Source organism: Biomphalaria glabrata, chromosome 8 (assembly GCF_947242115.1).
Source record: "Biomphalaria glabrata chromosome 8, xgBioGlab47.1, whole genome shotgun sequence".
NCBI lineage: Eukaryota > Metazoa > Mollusca > Gastropoda > Planorbidae > Biomphalaria > Biomphalaria glabrata.
In genome coordinates this window covers 28,318,948-28,340,828 of record NC_074718.1, presented here as the reverse complement: position 1 = coordinate 28,340,828, position 21,881 = coordinate 28,318,948, and the positions used below count along the sequence as shown (strand labels likewise).

General features: G+C 36.9%; 1 protein-coding gene across 1 annotated transcript in view; it reads right to left on the bottom strand.

The window, feature by feature from the left end:
- Window positions 1-21,881, bottom strand: part of LOC106074945 (short transient receptor potential channel 4-like) — a 276,179-nt gene that overhangs the window by 218,618 nt on the left and 35,680 nt on the right. The window contains exon 2 of the mRNA XM_056037379.1: window positions 12,072-12,665. Within this exon, the coding sequence (XP_055893354.1) occupies window positions 12,072-12,104 (33 nt within the window). The 5' untranslated portion in view covers window positions 12,105-12,665. The remainder of the gene's footprint in view (window positions 1-12,071; window positions 12,666-21,881) is intronic.

Below are 21,881 nucleotides of genomic sequence, written 5' to 3'. Positions count from 1 at the left end.
GGGACACCCTTTGCCTTATATCCCACTCGCATAATTTTAGTCTTATCCAAGTTTAAGCGGGTGCCTCTCTGTCTAGGCTCTCCGTCATTTCTTGAATGCATTTATTTGTAGCCCCGAGTAGTGCAACATCATCAGCAAAGTCCAAGTCCGTCAATCGTAGTTGTTCATGCCATGGAATACCAAAGGCAGTCTGGTTCATTGCTCTCCTCATTATGTAGTCGATGGCTAGGAGGAAAAGGAAGGGAGATAAGATGCACCCCTGTCTCACACCTGTCTCGATTGTAAAAAACTCTGTTGTTCCCTCTTCTGTTTTAGTGCAGCAACTAGACTGACTGTAAAGGTGTCGTAGGATCTGGACGAATTTTTCTGGGATACCGTATTCTCTAACTATTTTCCATAGTGATTCTCGGTGGACCATATCAAACGCTTTTTTGACCCATGGATAACTGACTCGTATTGATGAAGACATGTTTTAATCTAACTAGTTCGTGTGACGTTGTTGATTTTATTCCTTTGACGTCATATGGAATCCTATACTCTTAAGCGATCAATTCTTGTATGTATGTATATATATTTATATATATATATATATATATATATATATATATATATATATATATATATATATATATATATATATATATATATATATAAATTTTATTTCAAAAACGGCTCTAACGATTTTCTTTAAAATTTTAAGGTATGTGCATATTAGTGAGAAAAAATTCTCAACTCATTGGCCACATCGGGAAAACTCGAGGTCGACCGTTATATCGGTTTGAAAATGCCTCATTATCGAAAAATTAATTTTGGCTAGAATGTTTTATGAATGAAAATTTTCCATGACGTAAACGGGAAAAACGCTGCTTACGTCACTAGGCTTACCGCAGTATACTAAAATATTTCGTTGCAAACAAGAACGAGTTCTAAAAGATCAATAGACCTAATTAAACATTTGCGCACCATCTTACTGTAGATTGATTTATTATAGAACCATGAAAGAAAAGTAATGAAATTAAATGTGCCGATATATGATTAGTTATTGTGTTTTAAGTGCTTAATAAGTTGTTTACACTTTAATTGTGTAGAGCGGTGTAGATACCTTTTACTTTGTTGTTTATTTTGCTGGTCACCCCTTCACCTGTTAGTAAGAGCAGTTTCGCCGGGCTTAATATCTAAGCCACACGAGCAGGCCAGGTGCTGGACTTAGTTGTCAGAGGCTATTTGAGACGCATGCCATTAGGAGTATTTTATAGACAATGGGAGCTTAACCCCATTGACACCCCTGGCCATGACAATCTTTGAAACCAGGGGTGAAGGCGGATACCTGGCGCCACAAAACCGGGAGCTTCGGGCAGATGGAGCTCGTCAGCCTAGTAAGGCAGTTCATCTAGGAAAGGGGTACTCTGACTTCAAACCCCCGCTGCCTTGCGGTACTGAGGCTTCAGGAGACAACCTCGAGGAGAAATCAGGAGTGAAGCCCCTTAGGCGTTGGGAGTATCAGCTGCGAAATTCCCTCCGGCAGCTTCTGCAACTGAGTTGGTGCCAAATGTAATGCGATGCGTTCCTTTGGATCACATCAGCAAGGTCGAGAGAGGGATCATGACGCATGGGCCACCCATGACCCCTTTATCCAAGGCCCAGGAATGCGCCCCGGAGAGAAAACTCTGGTGCTGCTGCAAAGCGGCTAAAACAACACGGGAGACAACAGTTACGGGTTATAAGTCCAACTTGATTGGCGTAATGTATGGACGCCACGGGTTGTCTCTGACGGTGGGAGAGGTCTTCGCGCCTCACTGATCAGCTACCGCCCGCCTCAACCTGGGCAGCCCCCAGTCAGTTAGGTGCTGATCCGCCACAGCCTGCCTGCTCTAATGGGTGCTTAGAGCTTAGTTTAAAACGACAAGTAGGCTGGAAACTTGCACCAAGCAACAAAAGAAGAAAAATTAAACTGAAAAAGAAAATCCCTGTCATGCGACTGGCCACTTGGAATGTCAGGACAATGTGTCCTGGTCTCACTGATGATCTAAGGCAGATCGACGATGCAAGGAAGACGGCAGTTATAAACAACGAGCTAAAAAGGCTACATATCGACATTGCAGCCCTGCAAGAAACCCGACTGGCCGAAAACGGCATGCTCCGCGAGACTGACTACACTTTCTTTTGGAAAGGGAAAGCACAGGATGAGACTCGAATACATGGTGTGGGCTTTGCTGTCAAGAACAGTCTTCTTCCCATGATAGTCCCTCCAGTTGGTGGCTCAGAACGGCTACTAAGCATAAGTATGATGACAGCATCTGGAAAAGTCACTCTAATTAGTGCCTATGCCCCCACACTAAGCTCGCTTCAGGAGGACAAAGACAAGTTCTATGAAGACCTCAAAGAAGCCATTGCAAACATTCCTCAAAAAGAACATATGATCCTTCTAGGTGACTTCAATGCCAGAGTAGGATCAGATCACACTACCTGGCCAGACTGTCTTAGGCTTTTTGGAATCGGAAAGATGAATGAGAACGGACAAAGACTGCTTGAATTCTGCACATACTATAAGCTCTGCATTACCAACACATACTTCAGAACAAAACCACAGCACTGTGTCTCATGGAGGCACCCTAGGTCTGGGCACTGGCACCAGCTGGATATGATACTGACACGAAAAAAGGACATTGGAAATATACTGCTGACACGTAGCTACCAAAGCGCGGATTGTGATACTGATCATACTTTAGTGTCCTGCCGGACAAGACTGCTGCCAACTAAGATCCACACATCACAGGGAAAAAGAAAATCACGCCTGAATACTACTAGCACAAAAAATCCTGATCTTTGCACCGAATTTGAGAACAAATTAGAGGAAGCTTTTAAAAACTTCTCTGTGACTGAGGTAGAAAAAAGCTGGACGTTTATGCGTGATACAATCTACCAAACATCATCACTGGTCTTTGGAAACAAAACCAAGAAAAGCGAAGACTGGTTTGAAGCTAGTCTACCAGAAATGGAAACTGCCACTACGAACAAGAGAGCAGCCATGCTAATCTACAAGAAGGATCCCACCCCAAGCAACTTAAAAAGGCTCAGAGCTGCACGTAACAATGCCCAAAGAGTAGCGAGACAATGTGCTAACAAATACTGGCAGGAGCTATGCGAAGATATTCAATCTTGTGCCGACTGTGGTAACATAAGAGGACTATATGAGGGCATGAGAAAAGCCTTTGGACCTCACACCAGCAAGTGTGCTCCGCTCAAGTCAAAAGATGGCTCAATCATCAGCGATCGTGCGCTGCAAATGGAACGATGGGTTGAACACTATGCAGAACTCTACCAGATTGAAAACGCCATCTCATCAAATGCTGTTTCCAACTTCCCATCACTTCCAGTTTTGACGGAATTAGACGAAACGCCCTCAGTAAAGGAGCTGAGCATTGCCATTGACATGCTTGCACATGGGAAAACACCCGGAGGAGATGGCATTCCTGCTGAAGTAATTCAGGCTGGAAAACATGCCCTAATCAAACCACTCCATGAACTGCTAAGCTTGTGCTGGGAACAAGGAATGGTCCCCCAGGAATTGAAAGACTCCAACATTGTTACAATTTATAAAAATAAAGGCGACCGCTCTGATTGTAACAATTACAGAGGCATCTCACTGCTTAGCATAGTCGGAAAGGCTTTTGCTAGAGTATTACTAAAGCGATTACAGATCCTGGCAGATCGTGTTTATCCAGAGTCGCAGTGTGGCTTTAGGGCAGGTAGATCTACAACAGATATGATTTTCTCTCTTCGGCAGCTACAGGAGAAGAGCAGAGAACAAAAGCAGCCCCTCTTCATAGCATTTATTGATTTGACCAAGGCCTTTGACCTTGTTAGCAGAAGCGGTCTGTTTGATGTACTAGAGAGAATCGGCTGCCCAAATAAGTTAAGAAAACTAGTGTCAGCTTTTCACGAAAATATGCAGGGCACCGTTCAGTTTGAAAGTTCTTCCTCCAGGCCATTCTCCATTAAGAGCGGTGTCAAACAAGGATGTGTACTGGCCCCTACACTATTTGGCATCTTCTTCTCAGTCGTACTATCCAGTGCTTTTAAATCCCTGGAAGACGGAATATACATCCATAGCAGATCTGATGGAAGGCTCTTCAACCTGGCACGTCTTAAAGCCAAAACGAAAAGGCGTCGTATCTTGATAAGGGAGCTGCTGTTTGCCGATGACGCGGCACTCGTATCTCACTCACAAGAAGGTCTACAGAAGCTAGTGAACGCCTTAGCAGCTGCTTGTCAAGAGTTTAGCCTTACTATAAGTCTCTCCAAGACCGAAATCCTGGCACAAGACGTCGCAGAAATACCTATAATACAAATTGGGAACCACACCCTTTCAGTGGTGCAGGAATTTACCTACTTGGGTTCAACTATTGTCAGTAACCTAGACTTAGACATCGAGCTGACAAAAAGGATAGGAAAAGCTACCACAGCATTGGCAAAACTCTCCAAGCGCGTCTGGGAAAATGGTAAATTGACCACAGCGACCAAAATCCTAGTCTACAACGCCTGTGTTGTGAGCACTCTCCTTTATGGCAGTGAGAGCTGGTCAACATACATGTACCAAGAGCACAGATTGAATAGTTTCCACTTGCGCTGCCTGAGACGCATAATGGGCATCTCTTGGAGGGACCATGTCTCCAATCAGGAAGTTTTAAGATTGGCCAATATGAACAGCATGTATGCTCTCCTGACACAAAGAAGATTACGCTGGCTCGGACATGTCACCCGCATGCCAGATGGCAGAATCCCGAAAGATATCTTATATGCTGAGCTTGTGGAAGGAGTCAGACCCAAGGGCCGCCCAAGACTAACATATAGAGATGTCTGCAAGCGAGACATGAGAGCCTCAGGCATCAGCGAAAGTATGTGGGAAAACATAGCCAAAGACCGGAGTGCATGGAGACAGACTGTGCGTGCTGGGACAACCCTTGCTGAGAACAAAAGAATTGAAGCGGCTTTAATCAAGAGGGATAAAAAGAAAGCTGCCCTGTCTGCTAGCCCTAAATCAGAGGCATACACATGTACGAATTGTGGCAAAGTCTGCCGTTCTAGAATTGGTTTGATTAGCCACACCAGATTCTGCCCCGTCTCAAGATTAAGCCAAAACCAGTGACTCATTTGGGCGCATCCATTGCCTTTCGAGACAAAAGGAGCCATATATTTTGCTGGTGACCTCCAGCTGACCAAAAAAGACTGCCTTTGGCATGCGTTCGTCTGAGATTCGTCTCCCATACAGGATACTGCTCTGTCCAGCGTAACTGTCGGACTTAAAGAATTCCCTCTATACAAAGGCCGCGGATACACATTTGAGACCAAAAGAAAATTTGCTGCCGAGGACAGACGCAGACGCTAAAAGAAAATCTTAATCGAGCACCGCGGACAATGGTTATGCTTGCCCTGGATGTGGCAAGATATGTAGGTCACAGCTGCAATCCTCATTAATTTTCGGACTCTAAGACAAGCCTTATTATTATTATTATTTTGCTGGTGAATTATTACCATGTGTTCATGCTTCGGTGTCTACTGTCCTGTACCAAAACAAAGGAAATGGTCATAACACAACTTCTCTACGCCTTACTTGCTCACACTAAACATGATATCCATCTAGCGGTCAACGAATTTGCGTACACTGCAGCCTCTTTTGATTTAACTATAAACCTCGGTAAAAAGCTTTGAGTTAGGGCCAGGAGAGATCTGAATGGATGGATATGTAAAAGCAGGCCATAGCACCACTAGGATGGATGGATGGCAAAAGCCGGTATGAACTTCCTATAGTCCGACAGTCAGGCTGGGCAGGGCACGTATCCCGTATGGGTAACGAGCATATTGTTTGGCGTAACAGAGGTGCCCCACGGAAACGTTTCTTTAGAAAACTAATGCCATGATTTAAGTCTAATAAGAAAAAATTCGCCATTTTACTTTGTCACTAAGTGCATGTTTTACCCTATAACGTAGAGAAGTAACACTGCAAAGACTTTCTTCCAAGCCAATAATAGTAGGCCTACAATAGTTTTACGCAAAAGATGGATTGTAAAACTATAAGACGGACGTGAGCTGTAGTTTGTCTAGACTATAGGAGGACTTAAAAGACTTTAAATTTAATCGACATGTACAATTAGGCCTACAATTAGAACTAACAGAACACTAAAACAACTCTTCAGATTAGTAGTCTTTATCCGATCGCTCATTTTCGTAATTACAAGAATATTCCCAAAATGACTTCGGGTATATAACCTTCCGAAATTATTTAACAGAGCGAGGTTCGGCCACCTGGTACAAAAATATTCTCAAAATGACTTCGGTAAATTATTGCAATGTGTTTAAGCTTCGAAGTCTGCTGTCCAATACCAAAACATAGGAAATGGTCATAACACAGCATATCTATGCCTTACTTGCACAATCAGGGCCGGCCCTAACATTTGCGGGGCCATATGTGAAATGTGAGGATTGCGCGCGGACCAGTAAGGGTAGAGATAAAGATAATAAGTGAAAATAAAGATTTTGTATTAGAAAATAAATTCGTATTTGCATTACATTTTTATTAAATGAAAGCTGACGATGCCGTTTTTTAATATCACGCGTAGGACTGGCGTTTACCATATTGATTGACACCCCAAAGTGACAATTTTGTCTTTTTAAGGACATTTTTATGAGTTTCAGATTTCCAGGAGCTCCTTGAAAACAAGGAGACCACGGGAACCCTATTATAAACTATAATGGTTTAATTTAATAATTTACACCTAGAATTAGCGCGGGGCTTTTGAACCTTCGGAGTCCACCACTGTGACAGCATAGGCCTAGGGCTGGCCCTGATGATATCCAGCTCGCGGTCAACGAATTTTCATCACGCTGCTGCCTTTTTTTTTTATTTGTTAACCTATAACCCTCGGTAAAACAGAAGTCATGTTCCAAAAGTCACCCAATAAAACCTACTCAGCCCAAAGATCACTGCGCATAGACATCCATTAAAGTGGTAGATAACTTCACATTATCTGGGAAGCATTTTTTCAATTGACGCATTGCTTTAAAGAGAGGTTGATATGTGATCATGGATAGTCGTGCTTTTGGACGCCTCCAAGCGAGAGTGTGGCGAAATAAATCGCTCCGCCTGTCTACAAAAATCAGTGTCAACCAGTATTCTCTCAACCCCTCTATGTGGATCTGAGACATGAGTACTTTATAGAAAGCAACTAAGACTTCTTGAACGACTTCACCAAAGACCACAATACAAACAGCGATATTCTTGCAAAATGGTATGAAATTCGAGTCCGAAGATAAGTGAGGAATGCAGTATTTCCCTTTGCTGTGCAGCCCCAACTGTGACCTACATATTTTGCCACATCCAGGGCAAGCATAACCATTGTCAGCAGGTGGCCGATTTAGATTTTCTTTTCGCCATCTGCGTTTGTTCTCGGCAGCAGATTTTCTTTTGGTCTCAAATGTGTATCTCGCAGCCTTCGTGAGAGACCTCCAGCTGTCTCGTTCAGAGGCCGCATCCAACCAGGTGCTCTCTTCTATGTCAGCCAAGGAAAGTTGACGACTAGGCTGGTCTTTGAAGAATTTCCGTGGAGCGCCTCTGTTACGTAGACCACCTTTTAGCTCACAAAAAAGACTGCCTTTGGCATTCGTTCGTCTCCCATACGGGATACGTGCCCTACCCAGTGCAACTGTCGGACCATAAGAAGTCCCACTATACTGTCCATACCGGCGTTGGCAAGGACATCGCTGTATGTAGTGCTGTCCTGCCACCGTATGTCCATGATGGAGCGCAGGCATCTTTGGTGAAAGCACTCAAGAAGTCTTAGTTTTTTCTGTAAAGTGTCCATGTCTCAGAGCCATAATAAATATACTAATTGCAGTATTAAATGTCATGAAGTAACCATTTTAGAAGTTATACTGCAAAGACTTTCTTACAAGCCTATAATAGCCCAATAGTTCTACATGAAAGAAGCAATGTAAAACGTTAAGACGTGAGCTGTGGTTTTCTATAGGCCTACTATTGGAGGGACTTTCTATTCTAATCGCCATGTACAATTACATTGAGAACTGAAAGAACTAAAAAGCAACTCTTCGGATTGATAGTCTTTACCCGATAGTTCATTTTCGTAATTACAACAATATTCCCAAAATAACTTCGGGTAAATATCCTTCCTTAACAAATTATTCATCCGAGCGAGGCTCGGTCACCTGATATTGACATGTTAAGAGAACTCACTTGGTGCACCAATGTCTTTGAATGAACCCTCGATAATTGGATCGTATTGATGAGAACATTTTTAGTCTAACTTGGCCATGTGACGTTGTTTTTTTTTTCTTTTGACGTCATATGGAATGAATTCTTCAAATGAAATGCTAAAACCACTCGGTATAGTAATGTTTTTTAAACCTCGTTACCTAATTCGTATATAAAAAAGGCATGATAGCTAGATTTAGGTCTACTCTAGATCTTTTATACTAGATCTAGATTTTTTAACAGTATATCTAGATTTTAAAAAATTTGATCTGGATTTATATTCTAATTAAAATCGTAGTCTAAATCTAGAATTTCTAGGTCTAGTTTAGACTGATATAGACTAGATCAAGATATAGAATTTCAATTTCAAGACTTAAAGTGTAGATTTTTATTTCCAAACGTCTAGATCAATATTACAATGTTATAATATACTAAAACTAATCTACTATTTTTAAATTTAATGTTGCCTTCAGTCTATTGATAAATTATCTAGGATTTTTTTTTTCATAAATCTAATCTAAATTACATCTAAATTATTCCAAATTTATATTGTTACGACGTGGGATTGAACGAAAGTAAATAACTCACCGTGCTCTCAGGATCGCTGGTATCTCTCCGATTGCAGAAGCACAATCCGACCATGATCAATTAATATCCCCGATCAAAAGAAATAATCTCCAAATCGAATTTGCGTATCCCTATCCACTAACACAATAGAAAAAAAACAATCCTCAATCAAGAAATCCAAACTCATAACTCCTCTGTTTACACATCAACACAGCCCTCAGGTCAGTTTCCCTCCAAGCACAAACACAACTCAAAAAGTCTTTCACGTGAAAACAAAAGGTCATTCGGGGGGGGGGGGGGACAAGTTTACAACAATATTATAGATCTAGATCAAGTAGATATGGATCTAAAAGTGCTAAATCAGAAGTTTAGTTTATGTAGATCTACACCCTTATTCTAGTTCAGTTTAAATGAAAATGCCAATAGATCTGTTAATAACTGTGCTGAGACATCGAAGTACAAGTACAATATATCTGTTCTTTTCTTCTTCTTTTTTTTTTCAATTACAAATCAATGCTGAAAGATTATCTAAAATCGCTCGTCTGACATATTGTACATATCCCATATAATAGGCTATTAGTTTGTAACCAGTTTTTATTAAGTTAAGAGCAATGCCTGGTCGTGCGGTTAGCGTGTTGAACTAATTATCTCGACGGTCCCGGGTTGTTTGTTGTTTGTTTTACATGTTTCGGATGTTCCTTTAGAGTTGAAGATAGTTTACTTTCTAGTCCAAACCTCCCGCAGGACGACGGGGGATGGGAGCGGGCAGGATTTGAACCAGGGACTATCGATAAATCTGAACGACAGTCCAGCGCGCAAACTGCACCACCAGGCAGGGTTCAAACCCTGCTCGCCGCCATCCTCAGTCGTCCAGCGAGAAGTTAATTTTTTTTAACTTAGAAGGAACATCCGAAACATGTAAAAAAAGAAAAAAAAAATTTACAGAGGCAAATGAATCTTTGAAACATTATTACTTTTGACAATCAAAATTAAATATCGTCTTGAATATTCCTTGCAAGTAGTCGGATCCAACTGGGGCCGCCTCTGAGTTTGTGTGATAACACAAACTCTCTTTGTAATCTTAGTTTTCTGAAGGCTTACTGTCTAATAATACAAAAAAATTAACATTTACAAATGAAAAATTCGAAATGTATAAATAAAATGTATTATTTGGAAGTCTCTAGTAAAATAAATCTGTAGATGACTTTAGAGTTTTTACGGAGCAAGATTAAATAACCGTGTGAGAATTAGAACATGCAGGGTGTAAAGATTTATGCAAGTATTTTTTTAAGACCTCAAATGGTCCGAAAAACTTAACCGAAAGAAAATAATGTAGCTTAATACGCAGATAGAAAATCAAACGCGAGCTAATAATTGTTTATGTTAAAGGATTTAAAAATGATTCCGTTTTTTTTTTGTAAGTGATAAGTAAAGCAAAGTTAAAAAAAACATCTTTAAAGACAACATCCACCCGCTCCATCATAACTGCGTCAAGTCGTCGCGAAGTTGACTACTTCGTCTATTAAGGCAAAAACGGAACAGTACAAAAAACTTGTTAGACTATATCAGCGCTACTGGTTAGCAAGGAACGGGCAAGGAATCAAGATGTCTGTGTGTAGTCACTCAATGAACTGCGCTCTGTGTTTGTTCTCTTTTGTAGAATTTTATCTTTTTTTTTATATGATGAGAAAGAAAAAGAAAAGGTAGATAGAGAGAACAAAAAATAAACAACAGAGAAATAAAGAAAGAGAAAGTATGAAAGAGAAAAAAAGGACAGAAAGAGACAAGAAGAGAGCAGGGAACGGAGAGAAAGAGACAAGAAGAGAGCAGGGAACGGAGAGAAAGAGACAAGAAAGACAAGAACAAGAGTTAAAGACACAACTAAATGAACACAAGTAATCAGTGTAACAGCAATATGTCAACACTAGACCTCTATAAACATGTGTGTATGTTCATGTCTCTGTTCCTTTGTAGGTTGTGATTTGAGACCCCGGGGGTGGAGGTAAGACACTATTTAGGACCCAGCAGATCACCAATGTATCTTTTTATTCTTTCATTTCATCCAACTGAGTTTTATGTCATGTTTCTGAGACGATAATAAATTTCTGAATAATTGAAGAAAATGTGGATATTTTTGTTGTCTGTGTCGATTTGAGAAATTCTGATCTGAATTTAAGCGTCTGGTGCGTGCTCGTGAGTAACTCAACATTCAGTTATATTCTAGAATGTTCCAAAATGTTTGGTATAAATTATATGCTTTCTTTGAAGAAATTTTGTTGTTTTTTTTACACATAACCCTCCCACAAAAAATCTTTGAAATAATCCCATACTTAGTGTAGTACAAGTCAGTTACATGTACTTACACACAATCAGTTGGATGTAGCCATATTTAGATTTATAATTCACATATTCAAAAACACGAAACAAGTCTGTCAGAGTCTCTAGAATCAGTTCCATTTCTCTTACTTTCATATCTAGTTTGTCTCCGAGCAATTTTTACCATATTTATTTATTTTCAATAGTTTAACAACAGAGTGTGTTTTGTATCTTATGTATAACAATTTATTGAACCGAAACACATCTTATAAATGAAATATAAGAACTAAATTGCGCTATATGTGTCTATTGAGGCCCTTATTCTGTTAATCTTAGTTGTAGGAAAACAAACAAACTAATCGCCTACAATCCATTTAATCCATTCTTATAATTCATTTTTCGAAACCACGAAGCTAATGTCAGGTTTGTGAGCTCAGGTTGTGTTCGAACACCTGTCTGAGATCTAAACTGAAACCAAGAGAGATAAGATCAACACCCATAGTATCTCATCCAATACAGATATAGAAACTGCGGAAGAAGCCAAGTATAAAACTATGGGAATAGTTGAGTCTTACCAATAAAAATTGATTCGTCCATTTAGGAAGAAAACCAAGAGATAGAAAATTCTACACAAATAAAAAGAACTCACACTTGATCGGGCCTCACACCTAGCTACAGATCTGAAACGCTACATACTACAGTGACACCCTCACGGTAGATGAATAAGTATAGTAAAGAGCAAGTTCACACAACGAAACCAACTCTCTGTATGTAAGTATGTGTGACCCATGTAAGTGTGAATTTGTGTGCGTCAGTGTGTAAGTGCGAGTGTGTGTAGGCAAACCAATTATTTATCAGAGAAGCTTATTGACGAAAAGAAACCAAAACAATGACTGAATAAAAAGGAAAAGTGACTCACCCTATTTCGTGCGCCATGGTCAGTGTCAGACATATATCCATACCGCGCTCGATCCCAATGACCAGGTAATGTCTAGCTCCAACAGCGAGAAATAGATCCAGTATCTTGCAGAAGAACTCTCTCTCCAGCCCACGATAATGTCTATAGCCAATAGATAGAGTTAGATCCCGTGTATGTCTTGTAAGGGTTAATCCAGATGAAAGTAAATCACATGAAAATATATCTGAGTTTGACAGATGCTACCCAGCTCTAAGTTAAAAAAAAAACTTTAAGATTGCCATGCATTGCATTGAATATTTAGATTACAAAAATGTTTTCATCACATCTGATACTCACTAAAATAACAAAGTTTATTTCAATACATTTAGTATTGCTGTAAAACGTTGAATTTTTAAATCAGATCTAACTTTAAACAATTAAAAAAATCATTTGATCTGTTTTAAATGACTCCTTTGTTCAGGCTCGATGTCATTAACGAAGGGCAATGACTTTAACGACAGTTCGCTTCTTTCAATAATGTCCATTCTTGCAGGCGAACCAGAGTTACATTAAGATACAATCGAGTATTCCAATATGTTTCTTTTGTTGAACTGTCTGTAAAATAAATAATTATATTATAAAGAAATAAAAAATAAAAAGGTTTACAAATTAATGATGTAGTTACATTATAATTAGAACACAACTATTCTAATAGACGAATTTTCGATTAAAAAAAAAAGATTTATTATAAAGTAAATAATTGAGTAAGTTTTACTCTATACATGTTGAACTATTATTGAAAGTTGTAAAATCCGTTTGATAAGAAGAGAAGGGAGGTAAACGAAACTGCCTATTTGTTGTAGAGTTATGGTTCTTGAAACCAGATATTATTTTTGTTCAATGTATATAGCAGTCTGTATGTCCTCGCACTATCGATTGCCTTCAGTTTGAACATTGCGCAAACAATTTTAAAACCCTGCAGAAAAAAAAATTGAGATTTGCTATGATGTTTACAGAGAATATCAAATTTCTTTAGTAGTTAAATAAACAGTCTTATATAACACACATCAGCCTTGGATTTCAAATAAAAGAAAGTCTCACGGCATTTTTTTTTACAAAGGTTATATTTGTCTGTCTGTCTGTCTGTCTGGTAAAAAGTTTGTACTTGTTATTTCTCCCACACCCATTGTCGGATCAGGTTGAGACTTTGCACAAGCATTCATTGACATAGACAAGGCATGAATCAATAAAAACATATTAAATAATTAGTCCTTTATCTACTAGTAAATTTTTATACCAAAAAGAGAAATTAATCACTCAATATTCTCAGCTACGGCTAAACATGTAAGGTTTCGTCCCCTTAGTTAATTGAACTCGTAATTTCTACCACACCCATTTCCGGATAAAATTGAAATTTTAAGCAATTATTTATCGTACCTAACAGACCATGAATCAATAAAAAAAATTTAACTAATTAATCAATTTATTATTGGTAAATAATTATTTAGTTTAATATCTAATAAGGGAAATAACTTCTACATTATTGAGATATATAGTAGTAAGTGCGGGATTCTTTCCCTTTTTTATTATATTTTTTTTTTAAATCATGTACGAGAGTTTCTGAAGGTTACTAGTCTCGGTATGTCAACCTCTACACCAACCAAGTCTCAACAAACATCATCATTGCCACCTATTGGGATTATTAGTCTTGCCTTTAAGACTTTTTTTGACTGAACCATGAGATGTAATCTAGCCGCTATCATAAAACATTCAGAGCAGACTGCAACAATATATTCTGCCCTGGTGACATTCTAGAACCATGTTTTGTCAATAATTATTAAAAAGGAAAACAAAAAAAAAAAAAATACATAAATAAAAAGGGAGGGCGCACTAGTGCCAGATATTGAACAGTTGAAGCCCTGGGCAGGATTTTTAAGGATACCCCTACCCTCTTCAACCTTCATTATAGATGTACTTATTGATATTAAAAAAAAGTAACAAGTAAATTATATTTGTGAAGAAATAAGAGTATTTGTTAATATAACCCTCATTTCTCTTAATATTTCCATAGTTTATATGAATATTTCGTTAAAAAATGATATTTTGTAAATTTAGAGGTTCGCTTAAAGGATGAGGCTTTGGGTGGGTGCACAGTCTTACACTGTTGTAAACCAGTCCCTTGGTCTGACTGTGCTCAAGTGTTTTGTCTTACAAAGAAATGTTCGTATTGATTTTGCCACTTTTTTTGCTATTGCACAATGTCATAAACTAATTTATGAAAGCTGGTAAAAGAAAAAAAAAAAAGACAAAATCTTTATTCATATAAATATTTGATTATCCGGACATTACAGCCAACAAACTAACTCCCGTGTTCTCTAATAGGATGGCAGTTATGGAAGCACGTATATAAGTGTCCACACATAAGAAGCATATAACCAACGCATATACAGCATTTTAAAAAGGTTACAAAAGGTGTTAAAGTTACGGCCTCTGATATGATGCAAAGTTGTTTTATTGTTGATGTTTTTCTATTTTAGTTTATTCTTTAACTAGACATATGTTACCCGCGACCCGCGGGTCTTTATTTGCGCATTACTTTCGATATATTTTCTGAGAGTGTTTTGTAAGCAATTAAACGAAATAATAATGTAATAAGTAAAGCGAATGTGTCAATGTAAAAATAGTGTGAATAATGCTATCAAATCAAAATAGCTAATAGTCTTAAATCCATTTTTTTAAAAATTAAAACATTTGCTTTTGAATAATCTAGTGGATTGGATTTAGATTATGTTAAACGTAGCTAATGATCCTTTCACGTTATTTCAGTTTCGCTACGAAAATAAAATTAGTTTTGCGAAAATGGTTTACCCAAAGTCGATACATTCTTATCTATTAAAAACGAAAAGAGCGATAGCTTTGTTAAATAAATGGGATTATAAAGTGAACAATTAAACGAAATAATTTTTAGTACGCGATTCATGAATGAATATAGATCTAGGCCTATCTCAACTCGGCTTCGCAGCTTTCGTAAACGAATGTAGCTTTAGAAAACCAAATTTGAATGTTTATTTGATCAAAATATGAAATGAATGGACTTTAATTAATATATTTATGTGTTAAAGTATAAAACTATCTGTGCGAAGAGAAGTTTTATCATCTTAGAGTTGGATTAGAGTTTTAGATCTAGGGATGGGATTATAAAGTAAACAATTAAACGAAATAATTTTTAGTACGCGATTCATGAATGAATATAGATCTAGGCCTATCTCAACTCGGCTTCGCAGCTTTCGTAAACGAATGTAGCTTTAGAAAACCAAATTTGAATGTTTATTTGATCAAAATATGAAATGAATGGACTTTAATTAATATGTTTATGTGTTAAAGCATGGAACTATCATGGTTAAAGTATAAGACTATCTGTGCGAAGAGAAGTTTTATCATCTTAGTGTTGAATTAGAGTTTTAGATCTAGGGATGGGATTATAAAGTGAACAATTAAACGAAATTATATTTAGTACGCGATTCATGAATGAATATAGATCTAGGCCTATCTCAACTCGGCTTCGCAGCTTTCGTAGGCGAATGTAGCTTTAGAAAACCAAATTTGAATGTTTATTTGATCAAAATATGAAATGAATGGACTTTAATTAATATGTTTATGTGTTAAAGTATAAAACTATCTGTGCGAAGAGAAGTTTTATCATCTTAGAGTTGAATTAGAGTTTTAGATCTAGGGATGGGATTATAAAGTAAACAATTAAACGAATTAATATTTAGTACGCGATTCATTACGGAATTGTCTAATGAAAGAATGTTCGTCAGGAAATCTGTAATCACAGATATCAGGAACTAATTTATGTAAAAAATGCTTTTGAAACACAAAATTGAAGGTTAATTTTATTATATAATGAAATCAATGAATCTTCTTTTGTATTTTCACGTGTCAAAGTAAAAAACTATCTGCGCAAAGTGTATTTCTTAAAATTAGATCTAGGTCTAAATCCTTTCTATCTTTTCTTATGTCAACATTGTAGACATGGCCTAGATCCATAAAATACTATAGCTGTAATAGAGTCGGACAACTTTATTTTTTTTTAGGGTCTTACGTTTGTTTTAGGGCTACAATACATTCACTAAGGTCTAAGTTGGTACCCAAGGAACATTCCTGCCTAGTTTTATCAAGATTGGTCAAGCGGTTTTGATGTCTATAAGTAACATACATACATACATACATACATACCCCTCACATTCTACTTTATAATATAGACTAGACATATGTTACCCGCGACCCGCGGGTTTTTATTTGCGCATTTCTGTCGATATAGTCACTGAGAGTGTTTGTAAACAATTAAACGAAATAATAATGTAATAAGTAAAGCGAATGTGTCAATGTAAAAATAGTGTGAATGAAGCTATCAGATCAAAATAGCTAATAGGGGAAAATCCATTTTTTTTAAAATTAAAACATTTGCTTTTGAATAATCTAGTGGATTGGATTTAGATGTATGTTAAACGTAGCTAATGATCCTTTCACGTTATTTCTCTTTCGCTACGAAAATAAAATTAGTTTTGCGAAAATGGTTTACCCGAAGTCGATACATTCTTATCTATTAAAAACGAAAAGAGCGATAGCTTTGTTAAATGAATGGGATTATAAAGTGAACAATTAAACGAAATAATTATTAGTACGCGATTCATGAATGAATATAGATCTAGGCCTATCTCACCTCGGCTTCGCAGCTTTCGTAAACGAATGTAGATTTAGAAAACCAAATTTGAATGTTTATTTGATCAAAATATGAAATGAATGGACTTTAATTAATATATTTATACGTTAAAATAGTTGGATTAGAGTTTTAGATCTAGGGAAGGTATTATAAAGTGAACAATTAAACGAAATAATTTTTAGTACGCGATTCATGAATGAATATAGATCTAGGCCTATCTCAACTCGGCTTCGCAGCTGTCGTAAACGAATGTAGCTTTAGAAAACCAAATTTGAATGTTTATTTGATCAAAATATGAAATGAATGGACTTTAATTAATATGTTTATGTGTTAAAGTATAAAACTATCCGTGCGAAGAGAAGTTTTATCATCTTAGAGTTGAATTAGAGTTTTAGATCTAGGGATGGGATTATAAAGTAAACAATTAAACGAATTAATATTTAGTACGCGATTCATTACGGAATTGTCTAATGAAAGAATGTTCGTCAGGAAATCTGTAATCACAGATATAAGGAACTAATTAATGTAAAAAATGCTTTTGAAACACAAAATTGAAGGTTAATTTTATTATATAATGAAATTATTGGATCTTCTTTTGTATTTTCATGTGTCAAAGTAAAAAACTATCTGCGCAAAGTGTATTTCTTAAAATTAGATCTAGGTCTAAATCCTTTCTATCTTTTCTCATGTCAACATTGTAGACATGGCCTAGATCCATAAAATACTATAGCTGTAATAGAGTCGGACAACTTTATTTTTTTTGAGGGTCTTAAGTTTGTTTTAGGGCTACAATACATACACTACGGTCTAAGTTGGTACCCAAGGAACATTACTGCCTAGTTTTATCAAGATTGGTCAAGCGGTTTTGATGTCTATAAGTAACATACATACATACATACATACATACATACATACCCCTCACATTCTACTTTATAATATAGATGACAGCAAAAGCTAGTCTCATTTTATAGTTTCAATGTTTATTGATGCAAGTACATTTCTACAGCACAGTTCTTTTTTGGGTCTTCAACTCTCTCAACGAATTCTAACTAAATCTTTTCCAGATTCTAACTAACACTTACTATACTAATTCTAACTATGAAATATCACAAAATCAAGGCTTGACATGCATTTTGTTACATTGGAATATTCACCTGTTGAATTAACTATAGGGCAGGTACAAAAGATACATTCTTCAGCATACAGAAAACACTCTTTTTCTTCGCGTCTCATGGTCACCCCTCCGTATCTCATACAACAAACCTAAGAAATCTATCTCCTTAGCTGAAGATCTTAGTTTAGTCTAAATATTATTTATATATTCTACGACATCACTCTCTCTTTTTGACATTGACTCTTGCGCTTCTCATGTTTCTAGTCCCCACTGTGGGTCAGAATAGCTTTCCTGTGACCTATTTACATTTTGCCCTCACAAACACACGCCTTCACATCAGCTACCACAATTCATATACAGGCCTATATATTTCCCATCAACAAATGTCTGTAGGAAAAAAATCATAATTTTATCGGAGATTTCTTGAGTAATCTCGAACGAATGGTGAAGTGTAGATGGTGTAAATTTACTTAATATGTTAATGTTATGCATACACAGCTATTTATTATGTAATGTCCAGATTGGATGATATTGATGGTTTTCTGAAGTGTGTTACAAAGATTGTATCAACTCGTCTGTCTGTCTGTCTGTAGGTCTGTCTCTCTGTCTAATCATAAGTTTGTACACGTTATTTCTCCGACACCCAATCTCGAATCAAGCTGAAATTTCGCATAATGTATTCTTTTACCTGACAACACAAGAATCAATTTAAAAAATTAACCAATTAGTTAATTATTAACTATTGGTAATTAATTATTGTTTCGTATTTCAAACGAGGGAAAGAATTAGTACTTAGTAGTTGCATCAGCTGAATTAGCCCCTTCTATAGTTCGTCGTCTGAGTCTAAGTGAACGCAAACCTGACAAATAGGACGAGACTATAGAAACAAGAGATAACTCTACAATCTTCCATCTTCATAAGCTCTCCACTAGCAGTGTGGTTACCGTGTTGGCTTGAGAAGCCTGAGAAGGCTTGAGCCATGATTTCGAAATCAGGTCGTTCCCCTTTTAAAAAAAAAATTAGAAATGCTTTTTATTGTTAGTCTAGGTCTATTACACATTTATTAGCATTAAACTTCTGTTTTGTTCCTTAAATAGGGATGTGACATAACTGACAAATACTACAAACAAAATAACAGCTTTACCCTAAAGATCTACAAACATTCAAATATTAAGCATGCTACAGCAGGAACTGCAACATGACGTCACAAAAGCATTCCCCCCCTCCTTTATTATCTGCTTTGGATGAAATTATCTTCATCACGCCTTGATAGCTTCATGTTCTAATAAGGTTTCACTTAGAATCATCAGTTCGTCTCGGCTCCAAGCTATTCTCAGGCATACACATTCTTTGGCTTCTCTCTTTTAATGACATGTCAATATTGTATTTCGATAGTGTTCTATCTATCTATCTATCTATCTATCTATCTATCTATCTATCTATCTATCTATCTATCTATCTATCTATCTGTCTATCTGTCTGTCTGTCTGTCTGTCTGTCTGTCTATCTGTCTGTCTGTCTGTCTGTCTGTCTGTCTGTCTGTCTGTCTGTCTGTCTGTCTGTCTGTCTGTCTATCTATCTATCTATCTATCTATCTATCTATCTATCTATCTATCTATCTGTCTGTCTGTCTGTCTGTCTGTCTGTCTGTCTGTCTATCTATCTATCTATCTATCTATCTATCTATCTATCTATCTATCTATCTATCTATCTATCACTCTCTCTCTCTTTCTCTCTCTTGCAACTACGACATACTGTGGTCTCCTTTGTCGTTCCGTCAAGGCGTCGGTCACTCAGTACCTTCATTAACCATTACTTTAGAAACAAAAGTATACCATATGTACAAATGACTTGAATAGAACTTGACTAATTCTACCATTAGATGAAATCTAGATAATAACCAAATATCCAGCAATTTGAAAATGAGAATTTTAAAGTAGAATGTGTTTGTAAAATGTTTCACATGTTTCGGATGTTCTTTCAGAGTTGAAGATAGTTTAATTCCAAGTCCAAACCTCTGGCTGGACGACGGTGGAGTGGGAGCGGGCAGGGTTTGAACCAGGGACCATCGATAAGTCTGAACGACAGTTAAACCACACGACCAGGCAGCCATCCAAGTGTTTGATATTTTCTCTCAATTCAGGGATATTATATAGAATGTGTTGTGGGCTAATCTAATCTGACTTCGACTATGTATCAATTATTACTTTAACATTAGAAACAGAACATTACAAAATAGATATACTTGATAACAACATTCAGTTCTATAAAATGAGACTTTATTAACCACTGGGAAATCCGTCCAGTCTTTCTAAAACGTCGCTATATCTAACTGCTATTCAACTACTATTCAAAACACAGCCTACTTCTAACATAACGCCATGTTGGTCCCTTGTTCGCCTAAGTCTACTACGTCATTAGTCTGTCTTACTACGTCATTACTTTTACCGTCGCTAAAACTATACACAATATATTTAACTAACAAAACTAACCTACTCTCTAAACTAGTACATTACAAATGTAATACTTCACCCTGTGGAGTCAAAGCAAGAGAAACGATGCTCCAGAAATAAAATGTCATCTTCTTTTAGTTCGTCAACCCTTTTAATTGCTGCTTCAGCCGCCAGTGGAACTGAACTCTAATGGGCTCAAGAAATGGATATGAGCGTGTACTTCTCGACCTTCTCTAACGCAGGCTTCAACAGGACCCGACTCAAAGAGAGAAATATGTCGTTTAATGTTAGAATTGAGATAATTTTTACAGAAAATCATTTTGCTACTAGTTGGCCACTATTAACTTTTATGTTAGCAAGATGGAGAAAAAATAAACTACTTTTCTTTCAATATGAAGTTTGCCACATTGTGACCGACTTGAAATGTGACAAATATGTCACAAATAATGTTACAAGTATGTCACAAATAATGTTACAAGTATGTTGACCTATTCCACAATGTATATCGGATGTTAAAGGCTTTGAGATTCCCTCGGGGCTACAAGTTAGTAAGAAATGAGTTGTCCGTTCATTACTAAGTCTCAAGAAATCTCCATTACATTCTCGTTAAGGACAAAGATCTGGGTATTGCGTCGTTAAAGCGGAGTTAGCTGATGGTCTTAGATTTTCACTTTGTCTCGGGATGTCGGTTAATTGATCTCGAACATAAAACAGTCATTGTCTCACACCGTACGTTAAGGTGTAGGCTTTTCTTCATACTGTAAAACCTCGCTTGTTGAGTCTCAAACAAGTACATGTAATATAGTAAGTGTTTTTTTTTTTTTTGTTTAACTCTTTCTCTCCTAATCGACGATACCATCGTTTATTTGACCTCGTTAAATTCAATTAATGTTTAATTTTATAAACTTGACTTGGTATTATATAAAAATAGCATGCATTTCCCTTTAATTCTATACCAAATACAACATTTTCTGATAACAAACAACAAAGCTATTGACGCTTCATCATAACAGGGTAATGAAATAGTAATGAAGAATTCCTTCGAAACGTGGAAAAATAATTACGGAGAGAAAGAGTGAAATCAGTTCCTAATTAATGAATCTGAAGGTGGTCTCTTCATTTCTCACTTTTTGCATTTCTTTAGGTGGTTCATTATTACGAGGAGTTGATCCGGTGCGTTTTGAACAATGGAGTTCATGTGTTAACAGTTCAGCTAATGATCTTACTAAGGCATTTGTACTGGAACTTTTACATAGGTGAAATGTTCTAAATCTTGATGGGCGTCCATTGATTACTTCAACTCCTTACCGAATACAAACATCTGTATAAAGTGAATGCCTAAACCAACTGGCTGCGTCCTCGATTAAAATCGTTAGTGCAAAAGTATTGCGATGTAGTATTTAGAAGTAATATTTTTAGTCGAACTAAACGTCAGGCGAAAATATTGGACTTTAAAATTCGTCCAAGTTTTTCCAGTCAGTATCAGTCGAAACATTTAAGTCGATTTAATGAAAGACTTTTTAATAGCATACAGTCTC